The sequence below is a fragment of the Vanellus vanellus genome (genome assembly GCF_965231255.1).
Source record: "Vanellus vanellus genome assembly, chromosome: 6".
Lineage (NCBI taxonomy): Eukaryota > Metazoa > Chordata > Aves > Charadriiformes > Charadriidae > Vanellus > Vanellus vanellus.
Window position 1 is genome coordinate 60,597,356 of NC_138911.1, and position 26,828 is coordinate 60,624,183.

A 26,828-nucleotide genomic window follows, 5' to 3' on the forward strand; every position below is an offset into this window, starting at 1 on the left:
GCTAGCATTTGGAAATAATTGTAAAGTTCACATATTTTCTTATTTTGGATCAAGCCTTTGTAAAAGTATGAATGACTGCTCCTTCAGTACTTTAACGACTTGTTTTAACATGCTGGAATTGTCTCAAAACAAGCATGTAACCCACAAGTTTTCATCTTCTCTGCAAGCAATGTTTGCATTTTTGCCCTTTCATATTGACTCATTAAATTTGCAATGTCAGGTGTTGGCAAGATAACAGGAAAGAGAATGACACTGCTCTGAGTATCAGAAGGTTATCATTTTGGAAGGCAACATCATCCAGCTTCCTCAATAAGCTAATAGGAAATAACTTGATTTTCAACTTTGTCCACTTTAAGATTTTCTACATAAGGAAGTCACTGCTAAATAATGAGTCACAACAAATCCCAATTTCTTGTAAACACCTTTGTATTGAGTAGTTTAATCTACTTAAATGAAGGACTAGAGAGTGCAGTTAGTACAGACAAATAGTATCGGTGTAGAGAAACAGCTTTTTGGGCCAGTTTCCTGGATAGACAAATCTTTGGTAAGAAGATACTACAGAAGTTTGATTCTCTCTCTCGGCAAACTCAGTTGAAGTAGAACACATGCTGGAATGTGTTTCCCCCCTTTTTTAAGAATACTACCCTTATGGAAGACATCATCACTGATACCCTCATTCTCCTCTTCCTGCTGCTCTATCCCCTGTTAGCAGGAAAAAATTGTAATCTTACAGATTACATTAGAAAGATGCACTTGCAGCACACAAAGAATGAGCAGTATAATCCAGCCCTTGTTGCAAGTCATACTGGTAATTATTTATCAGTCTGTTCTGCAATTCTGCACAACTAGGTGTCATTTCTCTAGACCTGACTGACCACATCCCCAGCACAGAAGAACAAGTCCAACAAGTGCTGTGCTAACTGATGGGATGCAAATCTGCAGTTTCATTTCCCTGCTCTTCTATGCTGCTACACCCTGAGATTCACAGAAGGCACTAGTAATTGGCTGATGAGAGATAAGCAGAACTAAAAGTGAATGATGTAAAAAACAAACAAACTATCGCAACTCCACTGCCTCAGATTTACTTTTATTTCTTAATATGTCCTTTAAAAAGTACCACACATTTCAAAATCTTCAAGAGAAATTCTGTAACATTATAAAATGTAAATCAAGTATGCAAACACACCTGGTGCTACTATGCTCAATCAGCAGACAGTTCAAGTAATTTTGTGCCAAGGAGCAAAGAATGAAATCAGCAGTCAGCTCCGTTACAGCAGTCCCAACCCATGACACAGAAATTACTCCCATTTCATGGTTTAATTTGCAAAGTATTAGAGCAGCAACGAAAGCAAGCACTGAGGTTTAAGAGGAGATTAAAAAAGAAATCAGACACTGGAGAAACATATTTTGTCTATTCTCCATATTCAGAAAAGATGCTCCCAGGGTACTTCAGGAGGCTTCTTTCCACTCTCATCCTCCCAGCTGACAGGTAGAAAGGGTATAAAGTTTGCCCATTCCAGGAACAAGAGAGAAGAGCTGCAATTGTACTGCACACTTACTAACCACTGGATGACAAGGAAAGTCCCTAAATCCAGGCGTAGCACCCTGGCAAGCATCCCAGACTCATAAGGGTGAGGATAAAGAGAGAGGGAGGCAGGCACTTCAGCACGATGCCACTTGAGCAGAGCCTTCCCACACCCTCTGCTTTGCGCTGTTTGCTGGTCCAGCCTCTTGGCTGGAACACAGCAGGTATTCAGTTCAAGACTGTATGGTTCAAGACTGTATTCTACTACGTGCCTGTAAAGCTGCTGTGTTACAAGAAAAGTAAACTTTTATTAAGGATAGAAAGCGAAACAAACCCTTCCATTTTGGAGAAAAAAAACAACTAAAGTTATTCGATTTGTAATGATCAGATGACCTATGGGGATAAGGCAGCATATTCAGAGTACATTATACAGACTCTGGGGTTTCTTTCTTTTTTTTTCCTTGATTTTTTTTTATGTTTTTTCCTGAGAAAGAGAGAAATCCTGTAGAATTCAAACATGTGGGACAAAGTTTTAAGCTACACATTTAAAATCTGGCTCTGTTTTCTATGAGTGTTAAATTTATTCTTTTTCAAATCATAGAGCTAAACCACTGGGTTACAAAGAACTGTAATCAACATTTTACCTGTATAGGTGGCTCAATCATTATCCATGCAGGAAGCATCAAACTTGGGTTAAGAGGTTGAGTTCCTACACGGAAATAAATGCCACCACTGGTGTCACAGGCCCAAACATGCTGATTTCCACAGGTCAAGCTGATCAGCTTTACAGCACCTAATAACAAAGAAACTATTAGCAACCTGGCATTTTCCTTTCAAATTCAGCTAATAATGAGATTTTTTCTTTAGACTTATTGTATTAAACTAGCCTTAAACACAGTCACATAATAATGATTAAAAGCTGATACAACTTGTGAGAGACAAAAAATCACTAGATACAAAGAATAAAACCAACAGGTAATGTGCATGAGGTGTTTCTCTTTTAAATCTAAAAATAAATGTTTTAGTCATAGGATACCGCAATTTCTAAAGCGCACTGAAAATATGATATCAAAATAACCAAATTCAAGCAGGGAAACATTCCATGACAAATGTTATCAGTGCCTAGACAAACTTTCACATGACCCAATGTGAACTTTTCTCTGTAGCTGGCTGTTCTTCTAGACTGTTAAAGGTGTTGAACTGCTAATACATTCAGCAAAGAACATTCCTAATGCTACCAGCACTTTGAAAATATGAGAGCATATGGATTATGCATTTCAGTGTTAACATACCAGTGTCACATCTGTAAATAAAGGAGCTGATTTTCAAATGGATTTGTATTCAACTGTGTACATATTTATTACACCTATCTCCAAAGTGCAGCAGTATTTTAACCTTATGTAAGTCAGCACAAAGAAAATACTGCTAAATAAGCCTGTTTTGTAATTTTGGGACTTTTTTTTTTTTTTGCATATCCAATTGCACCCACCAACCTTGCTACTAAAAGTTTACAAAGACAGTAGAGAAGCATACCTGGTATTTTAGACTAAAAAGAGCTGCTAGTTAACTGTCAGCTGGAACTCTTACTCTTTCAAATTAATTTTAAAATAGCCATGCGATGTAATATACGTAACATTTGATTTATTTTTTTTTCTCCCAGTGCTGGGACAACACAATGCTACGTAATGGAAAACACGTTCTACAGAAACAGGGACCCAATCAGTACAGATATACTACAGAAGGAATGCTCTGGTCAGACTCCAAACTAAAGACACTAAAAATAGGCCTCACTGGTTGACTGAACATGCCAGTGCTGTTTGGGATATCCCATTCTTGGTAACAGTTCTTTCTTCAGTGATGTGAAATCTGGCAACAAATCCTTGTACAGTGCATCAGATACAGCATTCCTTAAAGAGGGAGGTGCAACTTTAAAGCACTTGTTTCTGCAGAAAGCAATATTCCCTGTCGTTAAGGCTTGCTGCAGGAAAGAACATGAAACAACAGCACTACACAGCTTTACCTTTTAGTTATCTGTAATAGTTAACAGATCTTCTCATGAATTATTTAGTTTTCTAAATCCTAGGAATTCAAATTGATTTATCTCACCCCAAAATTTCCTGTAATCATACAGCTTCATATTAAAAACAAATGACCAAACTATACATAAAAGCTTCTAGCGCTTGGGAAAAGAATATCTAGAAGTCTCTTTTGCAGACAGAGGCTTGACATTCAGCTACAAAGTCAAAATCTTACTTAAAACTTCATTATTCCTTCTAACATGAAGTATGACTCGAAGCAATGGCTTTGCCACGTGATGCCTCAGCTGTTGAAATGTTCTGATCCAAACAAGCATCAGCACTCAAACATGGAATCACATATCACCTACTTGGCATAGCTGATATTATTTATGTCTACAGTACAATTTGATATTCAAAAATGCAGTCCTTATGTAAATGTTTCGGGGTTTCTCCCTCCTCCCACTTACTGTTTTTATCTTATGAGAAGGTCACGCTAACCACATTCATCTGTTGTTTAGAGAAAGTAGCATGATTCAGAGGCATTGTTTATTGTTGAAACCTAAAGGTCATTCTACTGTGTTTAGAAACCTTGATATTGATAGTGGAATCCTAATCAAAATAATTTACTAGATACTACTCCCAGCACATAGTGTAAAGGTAACAGGAAGATACTACCAAGATAATATGAATATTTCAACATTAATGCTGGCAACTCCATCATTTCCATACAGAATTCTAAATTGCATTTTACAGCAACTTGCCCACCCCCCTCTCCCCCCTGTTACACTCCTAATGTTTCAGGAGTAAACTTAAACATACACTTGATCAATAACAATAGTTCTCCAATTTCTTCACCCTCAGCAGAGCAAATAAAGGCTCTTATATTATAACCATGTATATGCACTATCTTATCAGCAGTGATCTACCATATGCATTTAATTGGGGGAAAAATGCCTAAAACATTTTCACACTTAAGTATTAACCCACAGTGACAGGTAAAGCGGAGTGTCTGAAGTATTTCCTGATCCCAGATTTCTGCAATACCACCACAGACTGCCACAAAGCTAACAGGAACAGCTGAAAGTAAAGGTTGAACTTGTGAACTGCTGAAGTTCATAAGCAGATATTACAGTCAGCTGGCACAAATTACACTGATTTCCTTTACAAATGCTTTGAGGTTTTCAGACAATAGCAAGAAGTTATTTATTCTTTCAGTTAAACAGTTATTAATTATCTAAACTGCTGGAAAGCAATGGTATCATAAGAAAAGTTTCAAACTCTACTAAGCAACATGAGGTGGAGAGTGTAGACAAACCTATCCTGTAGGTCAGTGAAGGTAAAAGGCAACAAGCAGTGCTTAAACTATGGTACAATTAGTGATTTGGAAGCAATTCCTCAGGTCTGGAAAACCTGGTGTATAACTGGCAAACAAATTAATTTTAAAAACCACATTTTAAGAAGTTCTTCATGAAGTATTACAAATTGTATACTAAAATTGTACATATGGCTTAAAGCCTGCCATCTGCATCTGCCTTTCCTTAACCCTCAATTTAAGACTGCTTGTCTGTTCTCAGACCAGTCATGAACACTGCCATTAAAAATGGAAAAATTGCAAAACATTTGAATTATTTTAAAATGGTATGAGAATGGTGCATAGTGTGAGAATGGTGCATAGTGTCAATTTCTTTTTATCTTCTCTTGAAACAGGAATGCAGGTTAGCATGAAGAGAAAGATGTCCTAGCAGTCAGACCATGAAAGAAATAAATCTACTTGTAATATTACTGATGAAGCTGACAAGTGGCCTGATTATCCCAGAACCAAACTGAGAGGATATTTTAACGATCAAAACATGGTCAACAACCTTGGTCTTATGCTTAACCAAATAAAAAGAGCAGTTAACCAGCAGCACATTCTTAATTATGCCGAAACATTAAATCAATATCAACATGAACTTAAGAGAGTTACCCACTGCATCACTTATGGATGAGCATAATTTTTCCTTGACGGGATCCTGTTAAGAACGCATTTAACCACAATATTCCAGGCCTTTTGTATGGAACTGGCCAGGACCACGCGATTATGGTCACACTGCAGTACAAGAACTAGACTAGTTAAAGCTACCAATACACCTGCACAACATTGCCAGGCCGAGTTGTCCCAGACTGACAAACTGTAAGAAGCACGTCTACATAAAAAGCATCCTGCAAACAGTGAACATGCTGTCTCTAGCAAAAGGCTAAATGAAACAATGTTTGAAAGCCAAAGCTGCTCCTGACGTTTTACAGTCCTTTGCTGTGAGGCCCATTATCGTAAGGAACTATTTAACCCAGTAAATGTAGTATTCAGTATCAATAAACCAAAAGATACTTCTGAAGGGAAATACTGACTGTCTGCTAAGCGAGTTAATAGATACTCTTCTCAAAAAAAATGTCATACCTAGTTGAGAGAGATCCAGTTTTGTCCAGTGCATCCCTGTTGGACAGCTGGATGAAAGTGTTCTGATAAATATCTGCCCAAGACTATCCAAACCCCAAATGGCATCCTGGCAGGCAGAGTAGTGCACCATTTCAGCCTCTGGTGGCAGCTGCACCGTAGAAGGACGAAACTGAGGATTCTGATCACTGACACAAAACAGATCCTTGTTGCTTTGGCACAGCCACAGAAAGCTTCCTATGGGAGGGACATTTCTGTTATTAAAATCATTCCTAATCCACTCTGAGAAAGCTTACACATCTACTTCTGAAAAAATGATCAGTACGCTTGAAGACAAAACTAACGCTTCTTGGCTACGTTCGCAGGGTAAGATTTTGAAGTACAAATACATATCCTAAGCCCTTATTTAGGCACCTAAATACTCCCTTTCTCAAATCAAGTAAGTAGTAAGTGATCTCATTGGAAGAAACATCTCATTTGAAGAAACTAATAGAAGACAGACATAACAGTGCACTATCACTTCCCTTTATTCTTTTGCTTTTCTTTATCCTTGATAATTGCCTTTGAAAAACAACATTCTTTGTCAGCTCTAAATCATATATTTTTGCCAATAAAGCCAGTATAGTCAGATAATGCAATTGCTAACTAATTATAACTAGCAGTTGAATTCCCTAGCGTAGTTGCACTTTAACCAATAAAATGTGCAATTTTGCTGCAATAACTGCACTGACAGGAAGAAGTACTTGGTTACTACAGGCATTCCAGCAAAGCATGCTCCAAGATTTCAGATTACAAATTCTGGCAATTCATGCTGCAGCAACTTACGAAGTTACTGCTTCTAAAGGACTACCTGGTTTCTCTGTTGGATGCCACTCCATACCAAAGGTGGCAGAGTGAATTATAAATTATATACCTTTTTTTTTTATCTCAAGGAGTTTTACAGATGTATTTCTACCCTACCTCAAGGATTTTAGATCCCTGCATATAGAAGAGGCACCCAAAATCTGAAGTCATTCAGGATATTTAATCACTTACGCCATCATTTCCACTCTATTTAAAAATCAGATATTATATGCCTTCATTGTTGATTTACTAACCTTCTTTAGATGAAGCTGTGGAAGCCAACACAAAAATCCATTTTGTGGCAGAAGCAGTACCACGAGGCACAATATTATTCCAGTAAGTGCCTTGAAAGAAAGAACAGAGTGGTATTAGTACAAAACTTAATTTTCTATTAAAATCTGTTATTATTTAAAATGTTACCATTTAAAAGAAATTATATTGTAATAAATTATTAAATATCATCTAGACAAGATTTTCTATGTAAATCTTCCAAGAAACTGCTTTGCATAGTCACATCAATCATGAACCAGACTCCATTGTGCTAGATGTAACAGGTACAATACCTTAAGGTTGCCTTCTCACACCAGAGAAGAGACACGGTACTAAAAGGAGTAACTTGTGCACAGTTCCCTTGTGCAGAAAGAGTTTTCCATGAAAATATTTCCCTTTAAACAGTAAAGTATTTAAGACGAAATGCTAAGGAATCATTTTATCTAATTTTTAACCATGGAATTGTTTGTTAAAGCTTTCCTAATTCAGCATGCATAATTTTTGTGGTGACAGAACTGTCATTAGCTACTTTCTCCTATTATTTTTCTTAACTTAAAAATATTAGATGTAAAAGCACACCAACCTATTAAGTTTCCCTTTGCCACATGAAATTCATTTTTGCCTGAAGAGATCCAGACTCCGCTGCCATTAACTCCAAGGAGGCTGGGTTGACACTGAAGCTGCTGTGACCAAAATGCCATTCGAAGTTTATCAGCCACCTTCTCCACAGGTGCCTGAGCTGCTGTTGCCACTGTATGAGTTGCCTGGATTATCGTCTGGAACAGGCTGCACTGGTCAAACACTACATAATCAGTGATGCTTACCTGGGGAAAAAAAAAAAAAAGAAATCTTGATAATTAGTTAAGCTTTTAGGTGAACTGCAGAATTTTTAATCAGAAGCTCTGTGTGTGTGTGTGTATGTGCGCGTGCACGCACGTGCTTTATGTACAGGACGTCTACCAAGAGTTTAGAAGCCTTCAAAGTGTAGGAAGGGAAAAATAAAACCAGTATATTTTGAATAAGTACGAGTCTTGATAATAAACCAGAACCAATATTAAACATCATCTTATAACTCCCTCCTACCTGACAACCTATTTTGAATTCTGCATTTTAGGAAAGCTGTTTGTTTTGGGATGACTCTTCTCCCCCCCTAAAAATATGATGAACTCTGCAAATTTAAGAGGTGAATTTTCAGTTTCCTAAAGGAAGAGAGAAACTTGCATACCAATTTAAATCACATTGCAAAAACTTGTATATAATATTCCTTCACAACAATCTCATGGGCATTTTAATTTGTAAGGCAGAAGGGGGTCTAAATAAGCAATTGCCCAAGTTCTGTTATGGGCAACTAGGTTGGCAACACTCTGGGATACTTCTAGAAAGGAAGGAAATGCCTAAGAGCACAAAAAGAAAAGCAGTTTGCCAATAACCTCAAAGCCAAGCTGTTCGTAACACTCATATGCAAGAGGAGATCATATATGCACATAAACGGAAATTCTTTTAACTTAGGTAGACATGTAGACAAACGCATTTTTTGTACAACTGTTTTTGTATCCCTTTCTTCCCCACACCTGTCTCTGGGGAAAATAACAAAAGCTGAGGAAAACAAAGAGTTGAAAATTCTAAATCAATACCAGGGAGTACTTGCAATAACTTTTTTTTTTTTACCCACATGATCTGCAACTGAAGCAAGGAGCCCCACATGGTTCGAAGAAACCTCAACTGAATCAAAAAACGTGTCATAAAAGCATTTTTGCAAGGTTACTTACTATTTATTCCACCTAGCTAAGGAAAAGGGTGGGTGCTGGAAGGCAAGAGAAGAGACTGCATTCAGCAGCCACACTTGAACACTCTGCCTCAACAGCTTGTCCTATTGCCCCTGTTAAGATACCAAGCTACATGCACCATTGATATGACCTGGTAGAGCATTTCTTGTGGTCTTGAAAACTGCTGTGATGCTGCTCTGGATGACCACGGGATGGGGGATTTTTCCCCCCGTTTTTTATAGCAGACATGAAAAGGGATTTCAGCCATAGACACACTGTGGTTTTTATATATTGAATAAACAGTACTATAATATAACAAACAATTCATTGAATTTTATCTTAGAATCTCATGGGAAAACAATGCTAATAATAAACCCAAAGTAAAAGACTAAACTGAAAGCAAAATAAAAAAATGCCTACTTGCCACCAATGGTTATCATCTCCTTGTGGTTTCTTTGAAACTATACCAGTTCTGAACCACAGGTTTCCATGGATATCCAAAGCCCACAATGTCTGCTGATCTCCAAGGGTTATGCACACTGGTTCCAAAGCTTGCATTTCACTGGAAATGCAAACAAGTAAAAAAAAAATTAAAAACCTTACTTCAAATTTATGCTTGCGGTATTTTAAGGAAGCTGTTACAATGCTAACAGCAGTTCAAAATGATCGAACTCAGTGTGGCCAAGCTCAAAAACACATTTGATTTAAAATTTTCACAGTTATTCAGTAATTTAAATTTTGTTTGCATAAGTAAAAAACAAACATTCAACCACAAAAATGAGTCTTTCAAAGATCACTCAAGATTTGAAACTTAGGTACATAACAATGAAACTAAACAATAACTATTCTGCTCAGTAAATAAGAAATAAAGAGCTGTGTTCTTTAAGTTTTTGATAAAACAGCTTCATAAATGTATCTCCTCCAACTTCCTTGACCTATTCTGAGAACAATACTAGCAGTTCAGGGACCATAAATAGAAAACTCAACTTAACTATATGGCGAAGATCAAAGTTGAGTTTAGGACTGTACGTTTCATGCATGAGCAAACAATTTTCAAGCTCAAAGTCAACAGGATCAGGTGATCATATCAGACATTTAAAAGGTAGCCAACAATGCTATTTCTTTCAGAGAACTTTTCTCAACAATTTAAGAACAAATACGGATTGCTTTCTGCAATTTTAATACAAAGCCTGAGAACATTAAGTGTACCTAAGGCATAGGTCAAGCAGATATTTTCACTAAATAAACTAATCAAAGTACATGCAAATTTCAGATTTGAACCAAGACACTGAATATTTCCTTAGACTTTTTAAGAGCCAAATACCAGGTTGGGAGGTAACACAAGTTAAAGCTTCACAATAGGATATTCTGTAGAAGATAAAATCATATGATGACAAGAACTGGAATTTCTTCCTATACCTGCTTCAGGCTGATGTCAAGAGAGACTATATCAGAGATTCTCAAAGCCAGCTGTAAATGCTCAGTGCTTAACTTTATCACAAACTAGCTACCGCGAGCATAGGCTCAACCGCAAAGCTAAAAACCAATTACCCAGAATATTTATAAAAGTCTGTGACTGGGAAGTAGAAAAGTATTATCCAGCTGTGTGAATGACCAAGAAAACACTTAGATTTAATCTCAGAAAAAATTCACTCAAATATCTGGACAGCTCATTAAAGCCATTATGGCAAAGATTAAAGAAACAGTATTTAGTAAAAAAAAGTCATATTAACAGACATTATAAAGATCTTTTAAAAAATTTTCTCACTTTCTTAAACTCATTTTAACTGTGTTACCACTTCTGTTTACGTCAATTTCTTTCATTGTATAGCAGTCATTCATCAGACAGAAAAAACACCAGTTACTCTGAATATAGCTGGACAAAGACTAAAGGACAACTATAAACACACACACATATCTATGTATACACACGAGTTCAGGTAACATTTTTTCAAACATCAAGGAGATCCAGCACTGAAAACAATTATTTGTGTCATTCTGGTTATGATGCTGTCCCACCTGACAATATCACTCTTCCATTGTTCTCCTTCAGGACAAAAGCTGCGTACTCCCTCCCGGTATAGCAGGGCTCGCTGCTCACTCAGTGCCCACACAACATTATTTCTTGATGTAACCTGCGATAGTGGATAAGGGCAGTCAACCTTTACTGCTCGGGCACAAGGACGATCCACACTCAGGCCTAGAAATCAAAAAAGGAGGACTGCTTTACAAACTTTGGCTTTTTGCAGCTAAAAGAGACAAAGCTACCCAACAAAAGAAAATGAGGAGGGGAATATCCCCGACATGCTAACACTTTTCATTTGATCACTATTTCCTTTATTGACAGTTCTATAAACTATTATTTCCTCCGACATGGCTGAATATATGTTTTAAGAAATTAAACCCTGTGTATCCCCTTCAACATCCTGCAGAGCACCCAAGTCCTGTCCTGTCGTTTCTGTTCCTTTTCTCCCTCTAGTGTCACTATCAGGAATCTCCACTTATAAGACATGTATTAGACTTGACAGAAGCATCAAAGAAAAAGGCAGTAATGAAAGAAATTTTGCCCAAAACATGCCAGGGAGAGAGTCAACCTGATCTGAAAAGTGGCAGCAGAGCTATTACTAAAGAGCATGCCACAGCATGTAGTACTGAAAGAAGGAGAGAGGTTCAGGTAGATTTACAAGTTGTTTGCACACGTTTATACATATAATCTAGACGAACGTGTCTTCTTCACAGTTACACTGAAGCTCGATTTGCATGGCTGCATGTGAAAACACTTTGAGACAAAGCTTTGCTTAATCTTCTCATGCTGCCAAAGCAAGTATGAACTGACTTATCTGTATGGTATTCTAAAATAAGAAAAATGCTCATTTCCAAACCTCTGAACACACACTTTTGTTATAGAAGTTAGACAGGATCTTGGAGAAACAACTATCACTGACTGCCTCAAATTAACAAGACAGATATAGTGAGAATGTATTTTTGGCATCAGAGACAAATTTAGAAACCTAAGAACAGCAGAATGCAAGCTGATATAATCAAACCAATCTCTCAGAGGAAAGAAAAATATTGATTCAAACCTCCACAGAGCCCTGTGTGATTGGCATCAAAAGTTCACTCTTTATCACTACTATCCATGCTTGTTGGCAATATGCATGTGACCTTGGGCAGGCCGCTTGATTTCTCTGTAACTACTACAATTAATTAAAAGATAGTAATTCTAAGAGTAGAGACTCTTCGAAACAATGTTGTCTATTTAAACAGTTTTTTTCATCATGAAGAATTTCTATATTGTGTTACAGCAATTAAATCTACAAGACAAATTAGGAGAGTACCAGAATTAAACAGGAGACAAATAAGAATTTTCATAGTCACTCTGAAATACTGTCCAGCTTTAGTGTGTCTTACTGTTTCCCCCTTACCTAGTCGTCCTTTTACTCCTCCAGTAATTCCTTCATCATGTTATTTGCAATTTTTCTTTACCAACTCATCTCTCTGTGCAAAATCTGCATGCCAGAGTCCTTGATATTTTTCTCCTTTAACTCTAAATCTTAGAGCTCCACCCTTCATCCTAGATCCTTATATTTCACCTGAAGATTCTCTTCATATTACCTTCCAAATTCATCCTCTTCTATTCACTGAAGCAGATAAAACTAAGTCCCTCACTTCAAAGTTGCCACTGTACTGCCCCTGTTTCTGATTCTTACCTCATTCACGTCCAGTGAGAAGGCAGCTGTAAAGATTGTTGCTCCACAACCCGTCCCATTCCTCCACTGGCCTTGCTTTTTCTATCACATAAAATACATACCATTTCCCTATACTTCCAAAGCACTTTATGATTTTCTGTCTCTGAATACCTTCCTTTCATTATCAAGTGGTAACTCTTACCTTCAACAGATCTCTGCTTTTTAAAACAAACAGCTTGTACTTTCCTCACTCTGCCCTCCATACCTGAATTTCTTCTGAAGAGCCACACGCTATCTCATCGCCTTTCAAAGTCCTTAAAACTTTGTTAAAATCCTTAAAGCAAGAAAAGAAAACCCACTTAAGGCTCAGTTGTTTCGGTGCACCATACCATTTTCAAGGCAAGGATACTCTTTCAATATTTTCTGCAGTCCTTTTCCATTTATCTGCATCCATTCCATGTTGTTCCCATGTCTTAAATTCTCTATACTGTATGTACTCCTCGTGGCACAAAAAATAAGTGGCTAAGAACTGGCTTTTCCAGCCTCCTACACAGAATCTCACAATTGTTTCCAACCATTTCTCAAGATAAAAAGGTTTCCCTATGACCTGGCTGTGGATAAAAGTTTAAAACAAATTGTGATCATTCCATAGGCTTGAACTCTAATAATTTTAGCCTGCAAAGATTCAAAGAGCCGGCAGTTAATTCAGGTACCTGTTTGCAGATACAGATCTCCATTTGTTCTGATAATCCAGGCAGTGTCATCACTTAAAGCTACAAACACAGCCTGGGGTAAAGCCTCGTACCAGTGGCGTTTTCCTTTTATAGTTACTTTTCCACAAGCAAATGCTTTGTTAGTCTTCTGTTCAATCTTCCAGAGAAGAGCCCCTGTATGAGGAGTTAAGAGAGAACATAGTATCACTTGGTAGTTACTGTAGCAGAGACAGCTGATTTGTCCTACCTACACCTAAACTAATGTGAGGGGAAAGGCAAACCGATGGCATTAAACAAAAATGCAAGACTTAAAAATGCTTATTTTTTTTTTTTAAAAGCAAGACCAGAACAGCGGCCAACTTCTCTAAGAACCGCTGAAGTGCATTTCCCATTAGAGTATGTGGGATTTTTAAATGCTCAAGTGCAAGCCACTTCTCCTTAGTTATACATGGAAAACTAACAAACAAAAGTTCTGTCAGGCCAAATAAGCGCACCATTAAGTGACTGAAGTTCATGGCTTGCTTCTGTACTAGTTTGGTACATCCTCAGTACATAAAGGAAAAGGGGTTAATTGTAGTACTTTTTCCTTTTACAAATACTAGTAGCAAATCACAACTTTTGTGGACCAGTCATGAGCGGCAAACACCTGAAGAGGTGTGCTGTCCCACACTGCAGTGGGCAGTGCTAATACCTGCTCGTTACATAGCACATCAAGAGCAGACAAAACTCAGAAATGCAACTGCACAAATCCACCTTGAGAACTTTTTCCCTTCACTCGAATTAGAAAGGATAGCTCAGAAAAAGAAAACCAAATGGAATCCCAAACTTAACTGCTGATTGGCATCCATGCTGGTTCCTATCAGAGCAATACATTTCCATACTAACTTCCTTTGAATAATTCCACAAAGGAGCATTTTATTCCATTTTGGCATCTGTGGTTAACATGCTCTTGTCTTAACACATCCACAGTTTCCCATGGATGCTAGAAATTTGGATGGATTCAATGAAAAACTGGGTGAGTTCCTGGAATCGAGGGACAATAAATGCAGAGAAACGACCTTTTGCCCAGGAAATCTGAGCCACCAAGAACTGCAGTCTGAAACTACCAAAGGCAAATATCATACATGCTGGCCCGTTCCTTTCACTTTTCTGCAGGCATCTGCTTTTGGCCACTGTTAAGGACAAGATACTGAGCTGGATGAACCTAGTTCTCACCTAGTACAACTAGTCTTAAATTTTTTTGTCCATAACAAAGCTTAGCTACAGATGAAATAGAACATCTTCTTAAAATAGATAGCAAATCTTCCCCTACAAAGAAAAGGGAAGATTGACATGTCCTTTTAGAGATGACAGGGGAAGAAAAGTAGTGGCAAGGCAGGAGACTAAGTAAAGAAAATGGCTGAGAAACTTGCGTTTTCACACCAGTCCTGGAACAATGTGGAAGGCCAAAAGCGATGCAAGTTTATAACCAAAACCCATTTAATTTTAATCCAACATAATCCTCATTCCCAACCATCCAGAACAAACTCATATGTAAATGCACCAAAAATTAAGGTTTTTTTCTTTAGTACATAAAAAAGTCAAATCAACAAACAAACCCATACACAAAACCAATTCTACATTTACAACAAAAAGAATTTTAAATTTGGGAATCATAAATAGTTCTGTATCAAAAGCCAAGGTTTTGTATAGACAAGGACCTCTTCATTTATCTCTGCCTACCACTGAACTGCTACTTCTGAAGTTCACTTTAATCAGGCAGCGGCATGTTGAAAACTTCCCAACGTGCAGCATGAACCCGTTCGAAAGACAGCCACTTAAACTAGAACATGTTACGCAGAGGTAGTGAAGATGCAGTCATATCACCCAATATGACTTATTTTAAAAAAGAAAAACCAAGCCAACACACTACTTTTACATGAAACAAGCCTCAAACAGCCAAGTTTCTAGAAGCGCTGTATTAAAAAACAAAGAATAAACTGCCTACGCAGAAATTACATATGCACTGAACTGTATATGTAATCTCAGAAAAATGACAAGTTTCAGCTAATTAAATAATAGCCATTATTAAAAAAAAATAAGAAAGCAAAGAAAATGCACGATTCTATGGAAGTTTCATATTTAGGAGGTTGCAGGGGAGCAGAAACCAACCGACCTGAGGGGGAAACTGCCACCTGCTGGACACCATCTTCGAACTTCTGCCACCGCAGGCCTGCGGCGGGCAGGGCGCTGCAGTACAGGCTGCCTCTGTAGTCCAGGCACCAAATATATTTTTCTGAGACAACCAGGCTCAGGATGCCGTAACCAGGGCCAGAGTATCCCATCCAGCTCTCTGCAAACTAAAAACTGGAGAGTCAGAACAGCGTCAAGTGTCTTCAAACCGCACAAAACAGCTATATAAGCACAGCAGCTCCCATATTTTGATTAAAAAAAGCTAAACTTACAGTTCTTAAGTACCTTAATCAATGAATAAATTTGCCTTGTATAAAATAAAACTACATCTGTCAGTGTTCTCTAAGATAGGATGTACTGTGGAATAAGACTGCTAGAACAAAAGTTTTAGCAAAAAACTCAATTTCCACACTGTCATCTACCTCCAAAAAGTAAAACTCTTATTAATTAAAGAACACATATTTCAAGTAAATGGCAGATGCAAAAAAGAAAACCTAAAAATGTAAGGTCTGTCTGTAGCGCATGAAATTATTTACTATCTATTAAGTGATGAGCAAAAGGACCAAGATAGCTGGAGTGCAGACAGCTAAATATCCAACACCGATACTCTCTGGATGGTACAGGAGCCATGTGTTACAGAAGTCTGGTTTACAGACTGCTATCTTAAATTTTGATAGCTTGCGTGAGGTGAACCCAAGCACTGCATACATGGCCTATAATGTAAGCATTTATGGAGCTTTTCTAAACATTCCAGAGCGTAAGAATATCATAACCTGAAATTAAAAGTCTGCTATACTTTGGGCTGCAGTTGTTACTCAATACAATGCCATCAACTTATAACTCAACATTTATCAAAAAATATTTGGTTGATCTCAATACAAGGCTGTTACAGATTTCGAAAGAAACAAAGCCCCCAATCTAGAACTGTATTTCCTCCTTAAGACTTCTGCTAAAACTTCCAGTGATTTTAGCAATTTTGCAGATTTTACAATTAATTTTAGTACTTCTCTTCTATAGTCTATATGAGAATTACTATTTCTGGAACCCACAAATAACAATGAAGGAAAGCAGGATAACAGAAAAAGGAAAAATGTCAACATTGTAAATAGTACTAACTGCCGCCTAGGGCACAAAGACAGACTAATCCTTATACTGAGTATTTACAGGTAAAATGATCCTTAACCGAGTGCCAGCTATGTGAGATAATCAGCATTAATTCCCCATTAAGTCAGCTGAAGTTGGAAATAGCGTCATGCAGAATTTGGGCTACTGGAGATCCAAATAAGACATAGCCTTTGAGCATGACTTGGTTTTACTGTTCATTCTTTAATGGATGGGCTTATAACAGCATTTTTGTTGAGCTGTGAATACTATACAGCCAGTGCAGCTTCTTCACATTGTAAGCACACATCAACCATTCTGAAGCTTGATATATCACATTGCAGAAGAGTTGCAACACATACTGCTGTTTGGCTTTATGCTTTACTTGTTTACTCGAATCAAGTAAGAAAAAAATCGCTGTCCTAAAGAAGCAAAGCATAGTAATTACATGAATGTTTCTTTTGCAATGCCACAATTACATATTTTAACTAAACTGAAAACATATACCTGATCAGATTTTGACAGAACCATTTCATCTAGGCTTATCTTGGCCACATCCTGGGAACCAGGCCCAGCACCAACTTCAGGCATGCTAGTCTCTGAGGATGAATACGGTAATCCATGTCCATAAATATCCTCTTCATCACTTGAGGCAGATTTCTCAGTCTTACTTTCATGAGTGTCTGTTACCCATTCAGCAGTGCTAGTACTAGATTTAGCTTTGATTGCACTTTCAAAATTCCATCCAGAAATGGAAGTGGTATCTGAATAAATGTCGGTGGAAACATCAGAGTGGAGCACAGAAGGATCTGACAGAGCACTGTGTATTAGAGAGAGTTGCTGTTGGTCTTCCCTACCAGTTTCATCACTTTCCTTTGGTGTCAGTGACACCTGAACACCAAGTACACTGTCATATTCCAGTAACATTCGGTCTGTAAGGTCTGGCTCTTCAAAAGATTTTTCAGTATCCTGCAGCTTAATTTTATCTAAATTTTCATCTATTTTACACAATGTAGGAAAATCCTGCTCCTCCTCTTGGCTCAGCTTTCTAAGGCAGCATTCATTGCTTGCAGAAACCACGCCGCCATTATATTCACCATCAACACTGCTTGTCAAGTCTTCTGTAAAGATTACAGGAGAGACAGATGTCAAAGTATCTGTAACAGTTGAAGTACCCATGCCACTGTCACTGTGCGGAAGTTTCTGTAAATCAACCATATCTCCATTTTCTTCATTAATTAGTACAGTTGCAGACTCAGGAGACTGTAAGACACTGAATGTTTCTGAACCATTATCTTCTTGCAAGATCGTATGGGATTCCACACTGAACATGCTTTCCTGATCTGGAGATCCAGTGCTCAAATGATCAATGCTGCCACTCATTAGGCTGGAAGTCATGGAAAAGGAGTCTGCATTCAGTGAATGTGGACTATCACCAGACAGCTGACGCTCATAAACTGGTGTACCTTCTACAGAGCTGTGGTTTTTCCTGGTCCCACCTTCTGTTCTCACAAAACAAAACAAAACAAACAAACAAAAAAAGGGATGGTGGTGGTGCAACGTTAACAACATCTACTAAATTTTGATGCAAAGTAAGAAATTAAAATATTTTTATCATTAGGGGAACAACAGACTTAAATCTAAATTTCAACATACCGTTTTTTTCAACTTCAACACTAAATGATGCACATAAAGCCAAAAAAGTCTCAATAGCAAAACATTTTAAAGTTGTAACACCAATATAGTAAACAATTAAAATAATCAAGTACTCACACTATTTTAACAAACTAAAAAGCATGGCTAAGAAAGACACTGTCAAATATTCTAAATAGGATGAATAGATATTACACAATTCCAATATCAAACAGGAAGCAGAGACCACTATGTTACCATTAATCCATACATTAGAACCTTAAGCATGTTTACATAAAGCAAAACAAAGTTCAAAGAATAAAACAAATAGATCTAAAAATACTAAATCAATTTATCATTTTCAAAACAGACTTTCATCTTAAACATAAATGGCCCATCACAACCACTCAAATATCTCAAGAGCATGACAATACAATATAAATATAGCATGTCAAACGCACACACTCTCTTCTGTGAAACATCAAAAGTAACATGTACTGATAATGAGCAGTGGCAAGGAAATTTCTGCTAGACTTACCTTGTTTCTTCTTTTTTTTCTTTTTCACTTTAATTGGTTTTACAATGAGTTCTTGATCAAAATCTTCAGAGCTGATTGTGCTGAACCGCTGCGAAGAGAGCTGACCTTCTCTCTGAGCTTCTGAAAGTTGGTCTGCACACATCATAAAGCTAGAGCCACTGTCCACAGAATTTACTGAACTGCTCCTGCTTCTTGATTCACTTACTACAGAGCAGCCCCTTTTTCGTGTTTCATTGCTCAAGTCTCCCACTCTATCAAAACTTTTCTCCGACAGCGTTGGAGTTTCCATATCATCTTTCACTAAAGAGTAAGAATCATTTTTATCACCGACAACTGAAGGGGAAGTAACCATTTTTTTATCTGTTTCCACTGAAGGGCTAGACGAGACAGATGCAACTACTGATAACGGAGTCAGCAATTTAGGACTTGTATCTGTTAAAGGATTCAGCAATTTTGAATTCACATCTGAAACTGATCAAAAAAAAAAAATGTATAAGTACCAGTGTGTCAAATGAGTAAGGTCACAGTTCTTTTTAAGTATTGTAAGAAAAGAAGCTTTATGCAATGGAAAAATATTCTAATTTTGCGACATTTCAAATATGTACCTGCATGCACATAATGTAAACTTTATGTAAGTAAAACTATATTAAATCATTTTAGTAAAATCAATCCCCCAAAGCCTGTATAAAATGTCTATTAGCAAAATTCTGAATTTATGGTTATGTATGAAGAACGGTACAGGTCTTTAGCTTGGAAGACCCAACTGTATCACACGCTGAAGTGCCACCCTGTATCTTCAACTTCTATCATTCAAACATTCAGTGCAATTCAGTGTCTTGAAAAAAAATCAAGGAAAATTGATAAACCACTGGGGTAATTAGAAGAAAACATACTTCAAGAAGGATCCTTTCAAACTTTACTTGAAAATTAAGATTAAAATAATAAACATGTCCAAGAAGTTTGTGAGTAAAGAACTGCTTAAATGACTGAAGCCATCACTAATATGCAATGATAAGAAAGTTAAGTTCTCTAGCATTCACTGAGACTTCATAGCATATTTACTAGCATTTTGCTAATACAAAGCTAAGATGAAGTATTTTAAATGCATAAGTAGTCCTTCTGTGAGTATAATATGCTGCATAATGGTGTTTACAATCTTTATGATTGAGACATCAGCCAGCACCATCATTAAGAAAGTATCATTAATCCCTTTTAAAGAGAGTTCTAGTAACAGACACTGAACTCGGATGGCAACAAATAAGAAAATAAACTCTCAAATTCTTTTTGGAATTGTAGTGAGTATTCTTTGGGGGGTTTGCCAGTTCTTTCTTTTTCATTGCTGGGAAGGCTGAAATTTCCTCTGGAATGTGGGTGGTAACAGGTGGCACAGAATCAACATATTCAGGTATCTCCAACCCAGATAATTGAGATTCATCAGGAAAGAGACAACTATGATCAGGAATCCACATTGATTCAGCATAATGGTTTAGAATAAGGTCTCAAATGCACAGATTGGAGATGCCTGGCTAGGATAATGCTGATTCGCTCTCAAAAAAAGGGAACCATAATTAATTTCTTAATGCCCCCATTCTCACTGCAGCCAAAAGAGAAGCTCAGAAGATCACATAAATCAGATATCTAAATATATACTGTAGAAACAGATAAGTAACTCTACAGAACCTGGTAGGTTTTTGCAATAACCTGAAGGTTTTTGTGTGGGGTTTGGTTTGAGGTTTTGTTTGATTATTTGTTTTAATATTAAAAATGTATGATAGGTACCATGCTCCATGAGGTACATACTAAAGTTTGCTAATCTATACAAACCTATTGATGACAGTCCTTCAGGTCTACTTGAAATTCTTATTATGTCTCTATCGCCCTTTAAGAGAAAAATCTCATTGTTGGTACAGGACACAGACACAATATCACCATATACTTCCAAGCCACCAATCAAAGCCTATAGAGAGTCAACACAGAAAGAAATAATTGGCATCAGATTAACACACTGTTTGGACAAGATGGTGCTCTCAACAAAAGTGTTCGCTGGAATTTAATCAACACATATAGTTACAGAATAAAGATATTATCTTACCAAAAAGAAAGAAAATAGAAAAAAGAAACAGGAAAGCACCTTTTACTCATGATGTAGCTCATTTTTATACTACAGATCTATTCATTTTCTCTGTCCAAACTAGCAGCAACAATATAACAACTTAAACAATATAAAATTTGGAAGCAGAAAAGAGCCACAGTACAAATGTTTAATACCATTTAGACAAAAAGATACTAGCTTGTATTCACTTTCATACACACTTTTAAGATGACTATATAGCTAAACAGGTCACTCTATGCCAAATAAAATGTAATACCTGTTTTTTTGCAGACACCAACAGCAGTAAAAGGGAAAGAATAGTTCCAGGCACATTTTATAGGCATAAAACTTTTTGCATCAATTACTAGATTTTAGATTTATATATGCTTCGCTAAGTATCAGAATTTATTATGATGTTAACACCTGGATTGACAGTTTAAATATATTTAATTTTCATATATAATATTGCGAGCTAGTTTGTGAGTGTATCATTGCAATGATAAGTCAAAGAGGGAGAGAAGAAAGTCTTCTTTGTTAGGCTTAAATATGGATTTAAATCACACAAGTGTAATGGATAACCCAAAGATAATCTCAAGGCATAGCATGAATGAAACCAAGTAAGAAACAAAATATGGACCCACAAGATTTATCTACCTGGTTCACAGTGTCTAGTAAGTAGATGCTGTATTCATTCCAGGTCAGCACCCATCCTTCTCGGAAAAAGCACGAAACAAGCCCAAGGTGTTTCTCTGGGGAGCTGTAACTTCCTCTGTCAGGTGGTTCCAAACGAGGATATAGTTCAAAAGTTTTTATTCCTCCAGCAAATACATCTTTCAATATGAACGTCGCCTGAACAGTTCCGTGAACATCAGACTTCCAGAGACGAAGCCCAGGTCTGGCAGCAAATAGTGTCAGGTCACTCTGTTTGCATAGGCCAGGTATAAAACATGCTCCATATTTGCCAGTGCTAAAATGCAAATGAAGAATTTATTTTAAAAGCTATATACTCAAATTAGAAACAATTTTTAAAACTAAGGGCACAAATTTACAACTGCAAATTATCAAAAATAAAAGTCTCTTATTAAAGTAGTCAGTCTGAAGTAAAAATTTGGTTACAGTATGACAAGAACAGTGCTTCCAAATAACAGTTTTCTCTCAGCATTAGATGTCAAAACACTACATCTATTAAGCAAGTTAAACGACTCCTCCTAATAAGATTCATAGCCTTAATGGTACTTTTTGTCCATCTCAGAAAGACCCTACTATGCAGTAATCCTTCTCCCAGAATAAAAAACAAGCAAAACACTACAAACTAATGCGAAGAAACTGACCACCTCTACTTGCAAGAAATACAGAACAGACCTCAACTGTTAAAATCTTGCTCTCTCACATGTAAAAATACCATTACAATCACCCAAGAACACCCCTCGTATATAAGATGGTCCTCAGTACTCCTCTTGCTATTCATATCCCTGAAAGATACATTATAAGCCTTTATATGGTCAATTTCCTCTACTTTGAGATACAGTCAGTCATGCTGTTCTAAGGGTTCCCTCTTCCTTCATATCTGAGAGAGGTTACACAACATAAGATGCCAGAAAGTCATACAAGAAGCTCCTAGCCTTCAGGTCAACTTTAAGTGCTTGCTATACATTTTCCCTTGTAATACACTGAGTGTACAAGAAAAATTGGGATGCTGACTTGCTTTTTGCATCAGATATTACATCACCTATTAGATTGACCTGATTAGAATGCTTGCTCACACCGAGTCACAGTATACCAAGAGGGTCTGCAGAGGAAGTTTGGCAGCAATTTCAGTTTAAACAATGAGAAAACATCTTAAATATTTTTACGTAATAGGATTGTGACATATTTGCAACCAGGTACTTCCTAAGTAGGTAGAATTGTCACTTCATGTTTGAGCACACACAGCTACTGTAACTTTCTATGAAAAGACTGCTGTGTTGTATTAATTTCACTGCTTAGATCACTCTTTCTGTAATCCACTCTGAAAAGCTAGAATTAATAGATGTGCCTGCATCAAGGTTTTATGAGGGTTACTTTTTTCTGGGCTGTGTTCCAACTTGCTTGACAGATTTCTCTTCTGTGTAAAAAAGCAGAGTCCGTTGTAAAGTAGAGACGAGCAGCACTTTCTGGTTGTAATCCAACTGGACAATTGAAGATGGCTCTTCCAATACAAGGCTGGAGTTGCAAATACCCTTTTAAAGATACATGCAATTAACAAGAGTCAACCTTTCTAAACAGGTAAGGTAATAACTAACACTTCAAAGAAATGAATAAGCCCGAGAAAACAAACAAACAAACACTTTTGAACTACTGCAGCATGAAGCTCACTTAATGAATGTGGAGTTCCTTTATGCAGACAAGAGAGAAGTTAGAGTGTGTGTACCACGGTGACACACTATGAAATTCAATTTCTCTTGGAATATTAGCTAACACTTTTCACTTGAAATCAACAGAAACTCTAGGACACATTTTCTTCCTTCTTCTCCACTGCCGGTCATACAATGCCGAGACACTCATTACATTTGGAGATGTGGAACCTTTTTGTCAAATTAAATGAGGGATGGTCATAGGTAAATCAGGATGGCTGCTGTTTAAACTTCTCTCCCATATAGAAGGTCAAGTTAGTACTTGTTTTGCTGATGTCCCAGGTCTGTATTAATTAACAAAGCATTAGAAAAAAATCCATTTTTTGGTAAAACGCTACTCACCCTGTAGAACCTAAACACTACTTTTATTCTACACTCTAGATGGAGATGCTGTACAATTCTGAAAAAAGTCCTTTATCAATATAGTGAATCAGCAACATCACATCATTCAAAAGTACCCTTTCCAAACAAAAGATGAAGTACTGGCTGAAAGCTGAAGGAAGATATAATAGTTATTTCAGGCAGAAACGTGATAAAATGAGAAGGATCACCACTTTTTTATTTTATATATATCGCTTATATATATCGTTTTTTGAAAAAGGTAAGGCAGTTGTGAAGGATACTCAATGGTTGCCTTTCTGGGTGTGTGCACGCTTGGCCAAGTGTACGTAAACCAATGAAGCAGTTCAACTAAATACATGACACTAAGCAATTAACTAACACTTAAACACACAAGCATTCTTTCAGAAAATTGTAAATGGCAGTTAAGGTCTCTATGCTCACCTGGTCTAGGTCTAGAGCAGAGAAGACAATCTTCCCTTTGTCATCTCCAGAGAATAACTTCATTCCATTGGGACTCCAAGCTAAAGCTGTAATGCTACTTTTGTGGATACCAGCAACATCAAATCTCCGAAGCTGTGAAACAATACCAAAACATTACAAGGAGGGGAAGAGAAAATGGAGACACAAAGCCTATTCAGTGACTCTGACGGATAAATTAGAGATCAAGTACAAAAGCACGGGTCATTCTAATGTTTATTTAGCACAAAAAAAATCTAAACAATCAAAAAAACCCACCACAAAACAGCTTAGCCAGTTATTACAAATAAGAAACTTCTCACAAGCATTTGTGATTAAATATATCTTTTGTAATAAAAAGCATGCTTTAAGATTATTGCTTTTATAAGCTTAACATATGAAGCCTAAACCATATTCACAGATATTTCATCAGGCAAAATTATGTGGTTTTCACTATTATAAAGAATCACAGTAACACTACTGAGATTCACCATACTAAACCTCACAGAAGTTTAGCCAAATGCAAAGATTTACCTGTTTGTTTCTTCCAGGTAATGAAGATACAAGCTGAAAAACTGCAACTCGACCTGAGGCCGTACCAACAGCAACTAGATCATCGAAACAACTCAACAGCTTTACAAAAGTTATAGATTCACACTTCCCCTGGTGAAACAAACCACACATAAAAAGTTAATGAGAGACAAACAGCAGCTCAATTCTGAGCAACTCAACTTCATTAGAAGAGGCAAGAGTAAAAGTTAGCATTTACCTCAAAATTATATTTTTTCATCTGGTTTAAATGTCGGCAGTAGAGATAAAGCATTCCAATGCTGCTCCCCACAGCAATGTAGTCTCCATTGGTATCAAGTGCTGTGAGGTATACCACAATAGAGCGAAAGCCTTTTTGGATCTTTGTAGGAATGGCATTGAGAAGATAATATAAGGGACAAAACTCCTTAAATATAACCGGTGAAGCCACAGATGCCATAGCAAGCACTGGCATCAACAATTTTAAGGCTGAAATAAACACATCTACTTAATCACATATGGAAATCTGAAAGACAAAAGCAAAAGACATGTCATAGAATTGTTTAGGTTGGAAAGGACCTTGAAGATCATCAAGTTCCAACCCCCCATGCCATAGGCAGGGGCACCTCCCACTAGACTAGGTTGACCAAGGCCAGGTCCAGCCTGGCCTTGAACATCTCCAGGGATGGGGCCTCAACAACCTCTCTGGGCCACCTGTGCCAGTGCCTCACCGTCCTTAAAGTGAAAAATTTCTTCCTAATGTTTAATCTAAACCTACCCTCTTACAGTTTCAAGCCATGCTATGTCATTAACTTCTTGGAAAGAGTAAATGGTTAACAGAAAGCCACCATTTAACAAGTAGGGATGCAGAAATTCTCAGGTTTTGCTTTGTATGAAGAAAAAACAAGTTAAACTCTCATAGCGAATGTAAGTTCTTTTTAGAACCTTTTTCTTAAGAATAAGTTTATTTCTTAGGTTCAGCCCACATCTAAGGATATAAGGTAACCACAAAATATAGGATAACTTTTTCTTGCAGCTGTGAGCTCATCAAAGTTGAGTTCAAATGCAGTATTTCTTCTCATTTGGTTAGTGAAAGAACCATAAGGGCTCTGACACTTCACCTATCAGCAAACTCCACCCTCAGTCCTCCCAGTGCTGAAAGTATGGGATATTCACTGTGTTAGCACAGTAAGATCAAAGTGTCAAACGAGTACCTATGCTCCACTCCTTAACACCCCACACCTCAAGAAAAACATGGCTGAGAAACAACATTCTCAAATAATAACAAAAAGATAAGAATAGTGTGGGGAGGAAGGGGCAATGCAAAATTGAAAGAAATCCCAGTTTGACAGACACAGGAAAATATCCATGTAGCAACTGAATTTAGAAAGATAAGACGCAAACAGAAAAAAAGTACCATATGCCGATGTTTCCCTTTATGGTTAAGCAAATAACTTCATGTTGATGAGTGACACTGTACATATACTTAGGGGACAATTCCGGTGTCTTTCTAAGAATAATAGAAAAAAAGATTCTGTTTGCCTTCTTCAAGAAAAAAATGTAGTCAGAGCTCATCATAGTAATAATGTACTGGGATCTTCAGAAAAAGCTGATATGACTATGATGTATGTTAAAATATTTTAAAAAATTAATTAAACCCAGTAATTTTTCTCATCATGGGGTGACAATCTTGACAAGAACAGTTTGCATCAGTAGCTATTCTCCTCATGGATGACTTCATATTGTGGTTTGGGCACTTCAGAACAGGAAAAAGGGAAGAAACCTTCACTCCTTGAATTTTATTTTGCCATGAGCAAATCTGATTAACAGAATGGTTTAGAATTGCCAAAAATACCTGTCGTTTTCCAAGACAAGGGGTTTAGATTTCTATAAAGAAGATAGTTTTCTATGTTTTTTAAGCCTGTAACGTGAAGATTTTATTTAGCCTCAGCAGAGTTATAACTTCCTTAGAGAAATGAAAAACAGAAATATGGCGATTGAAGTTAGAAACACTTCTAAATGCTCAAAATTATTCTGTAAAGTATTTCTACTGCAATTTGTGTGATATGTCCTACTGTGTTGTCCTGGTTTGAGGTAAAACAGGACCAATTTTCTCCAGTGACTTTACTTTCTAGCTGGGCTTCTTCTCACTACTGAAATTACCAGCATATTGTGCAGATGCTGCCTACTCTCGGAGTGATAACACCTATGCTTACAGTTGATGCCAAGCAATGGTATGCAGCCAGGCTCTTGCTTATACTTATTGCTCTAACACGCAAGGCCAGATAACTCTGTTGTGTGCCCTGTTGGAGGGTT

At 37.1% G+C, this 26,828-nt stretch overlaps 1 protein-coding gene across 1 annotated transcript in view; it reads right to left on the reverse strand.

Moving 5' to 3' along the window:
- The window catches only part of TECPR2 (tectonin beta-propeller repeat containing 2), a gene marked incomplete at its 5' end in the record, with an annotated part of 40,405 nt that extends 15,418 nt beyond the window's left edge, over positions 1-24,987 (reverse strand). Inside the window, 16 exons of the mRNA XM_082484890.1 lie at positions 2,170-2,318; positions 5,981-6,214; positions 7,075-7,164; positions 7,674-7,914; positions 9,277-9,418; positions 10,876-11,056; positions 13,259-13,432; positions 15,414-15,597; positions 17,039-18,033; positions 18,702-19,172; positions 20,526-20,658; positions 21,448-21,760; positions 22,855-23,012; positions 23,970-24,101; positions 24,519-24,647; positions 24,754-24,987. Of these exons, the coding sequence (XP_082341016.1) occupies positions 2,170-2,318; positions 5,981-6,214; positions 7,075-7,164; positions 7,674-7,914; positions 9,277-9,418; positions 10,876-11,056; positions 13,259-13,432; positions 15,414-15,597; positions 17,039-18,033; positions 18,702-19,172; positions 20,526-20,658; positions 21,448-21,760; positions 22,855-23,012; positions 23,970-24,101; positions 24,519-24,647; positions 24,754-24,987 (3,960 nt within the window). The remainder of the gene's footprint in view (positions 1-2,169; positions 2,319-5,980; positions 6,215-7,074; positions 7,165-7,673; positions 7,915-9,276; positions 9,419-10,875; positions 11,057-13,258; positions 13,433-15,413; positions 15,598-17,038; positions 18,034-18,701; positions 19,173-20,525; positions 20,659-21,447; positions 21,761-22,854; positions 23,013-23,969; positions 24,102-24,518; positions 24,648-24,753) is intronic.
- Between the last annotated feature and the right edge of the window lie 1,841 nt (positions 24,988-26,828).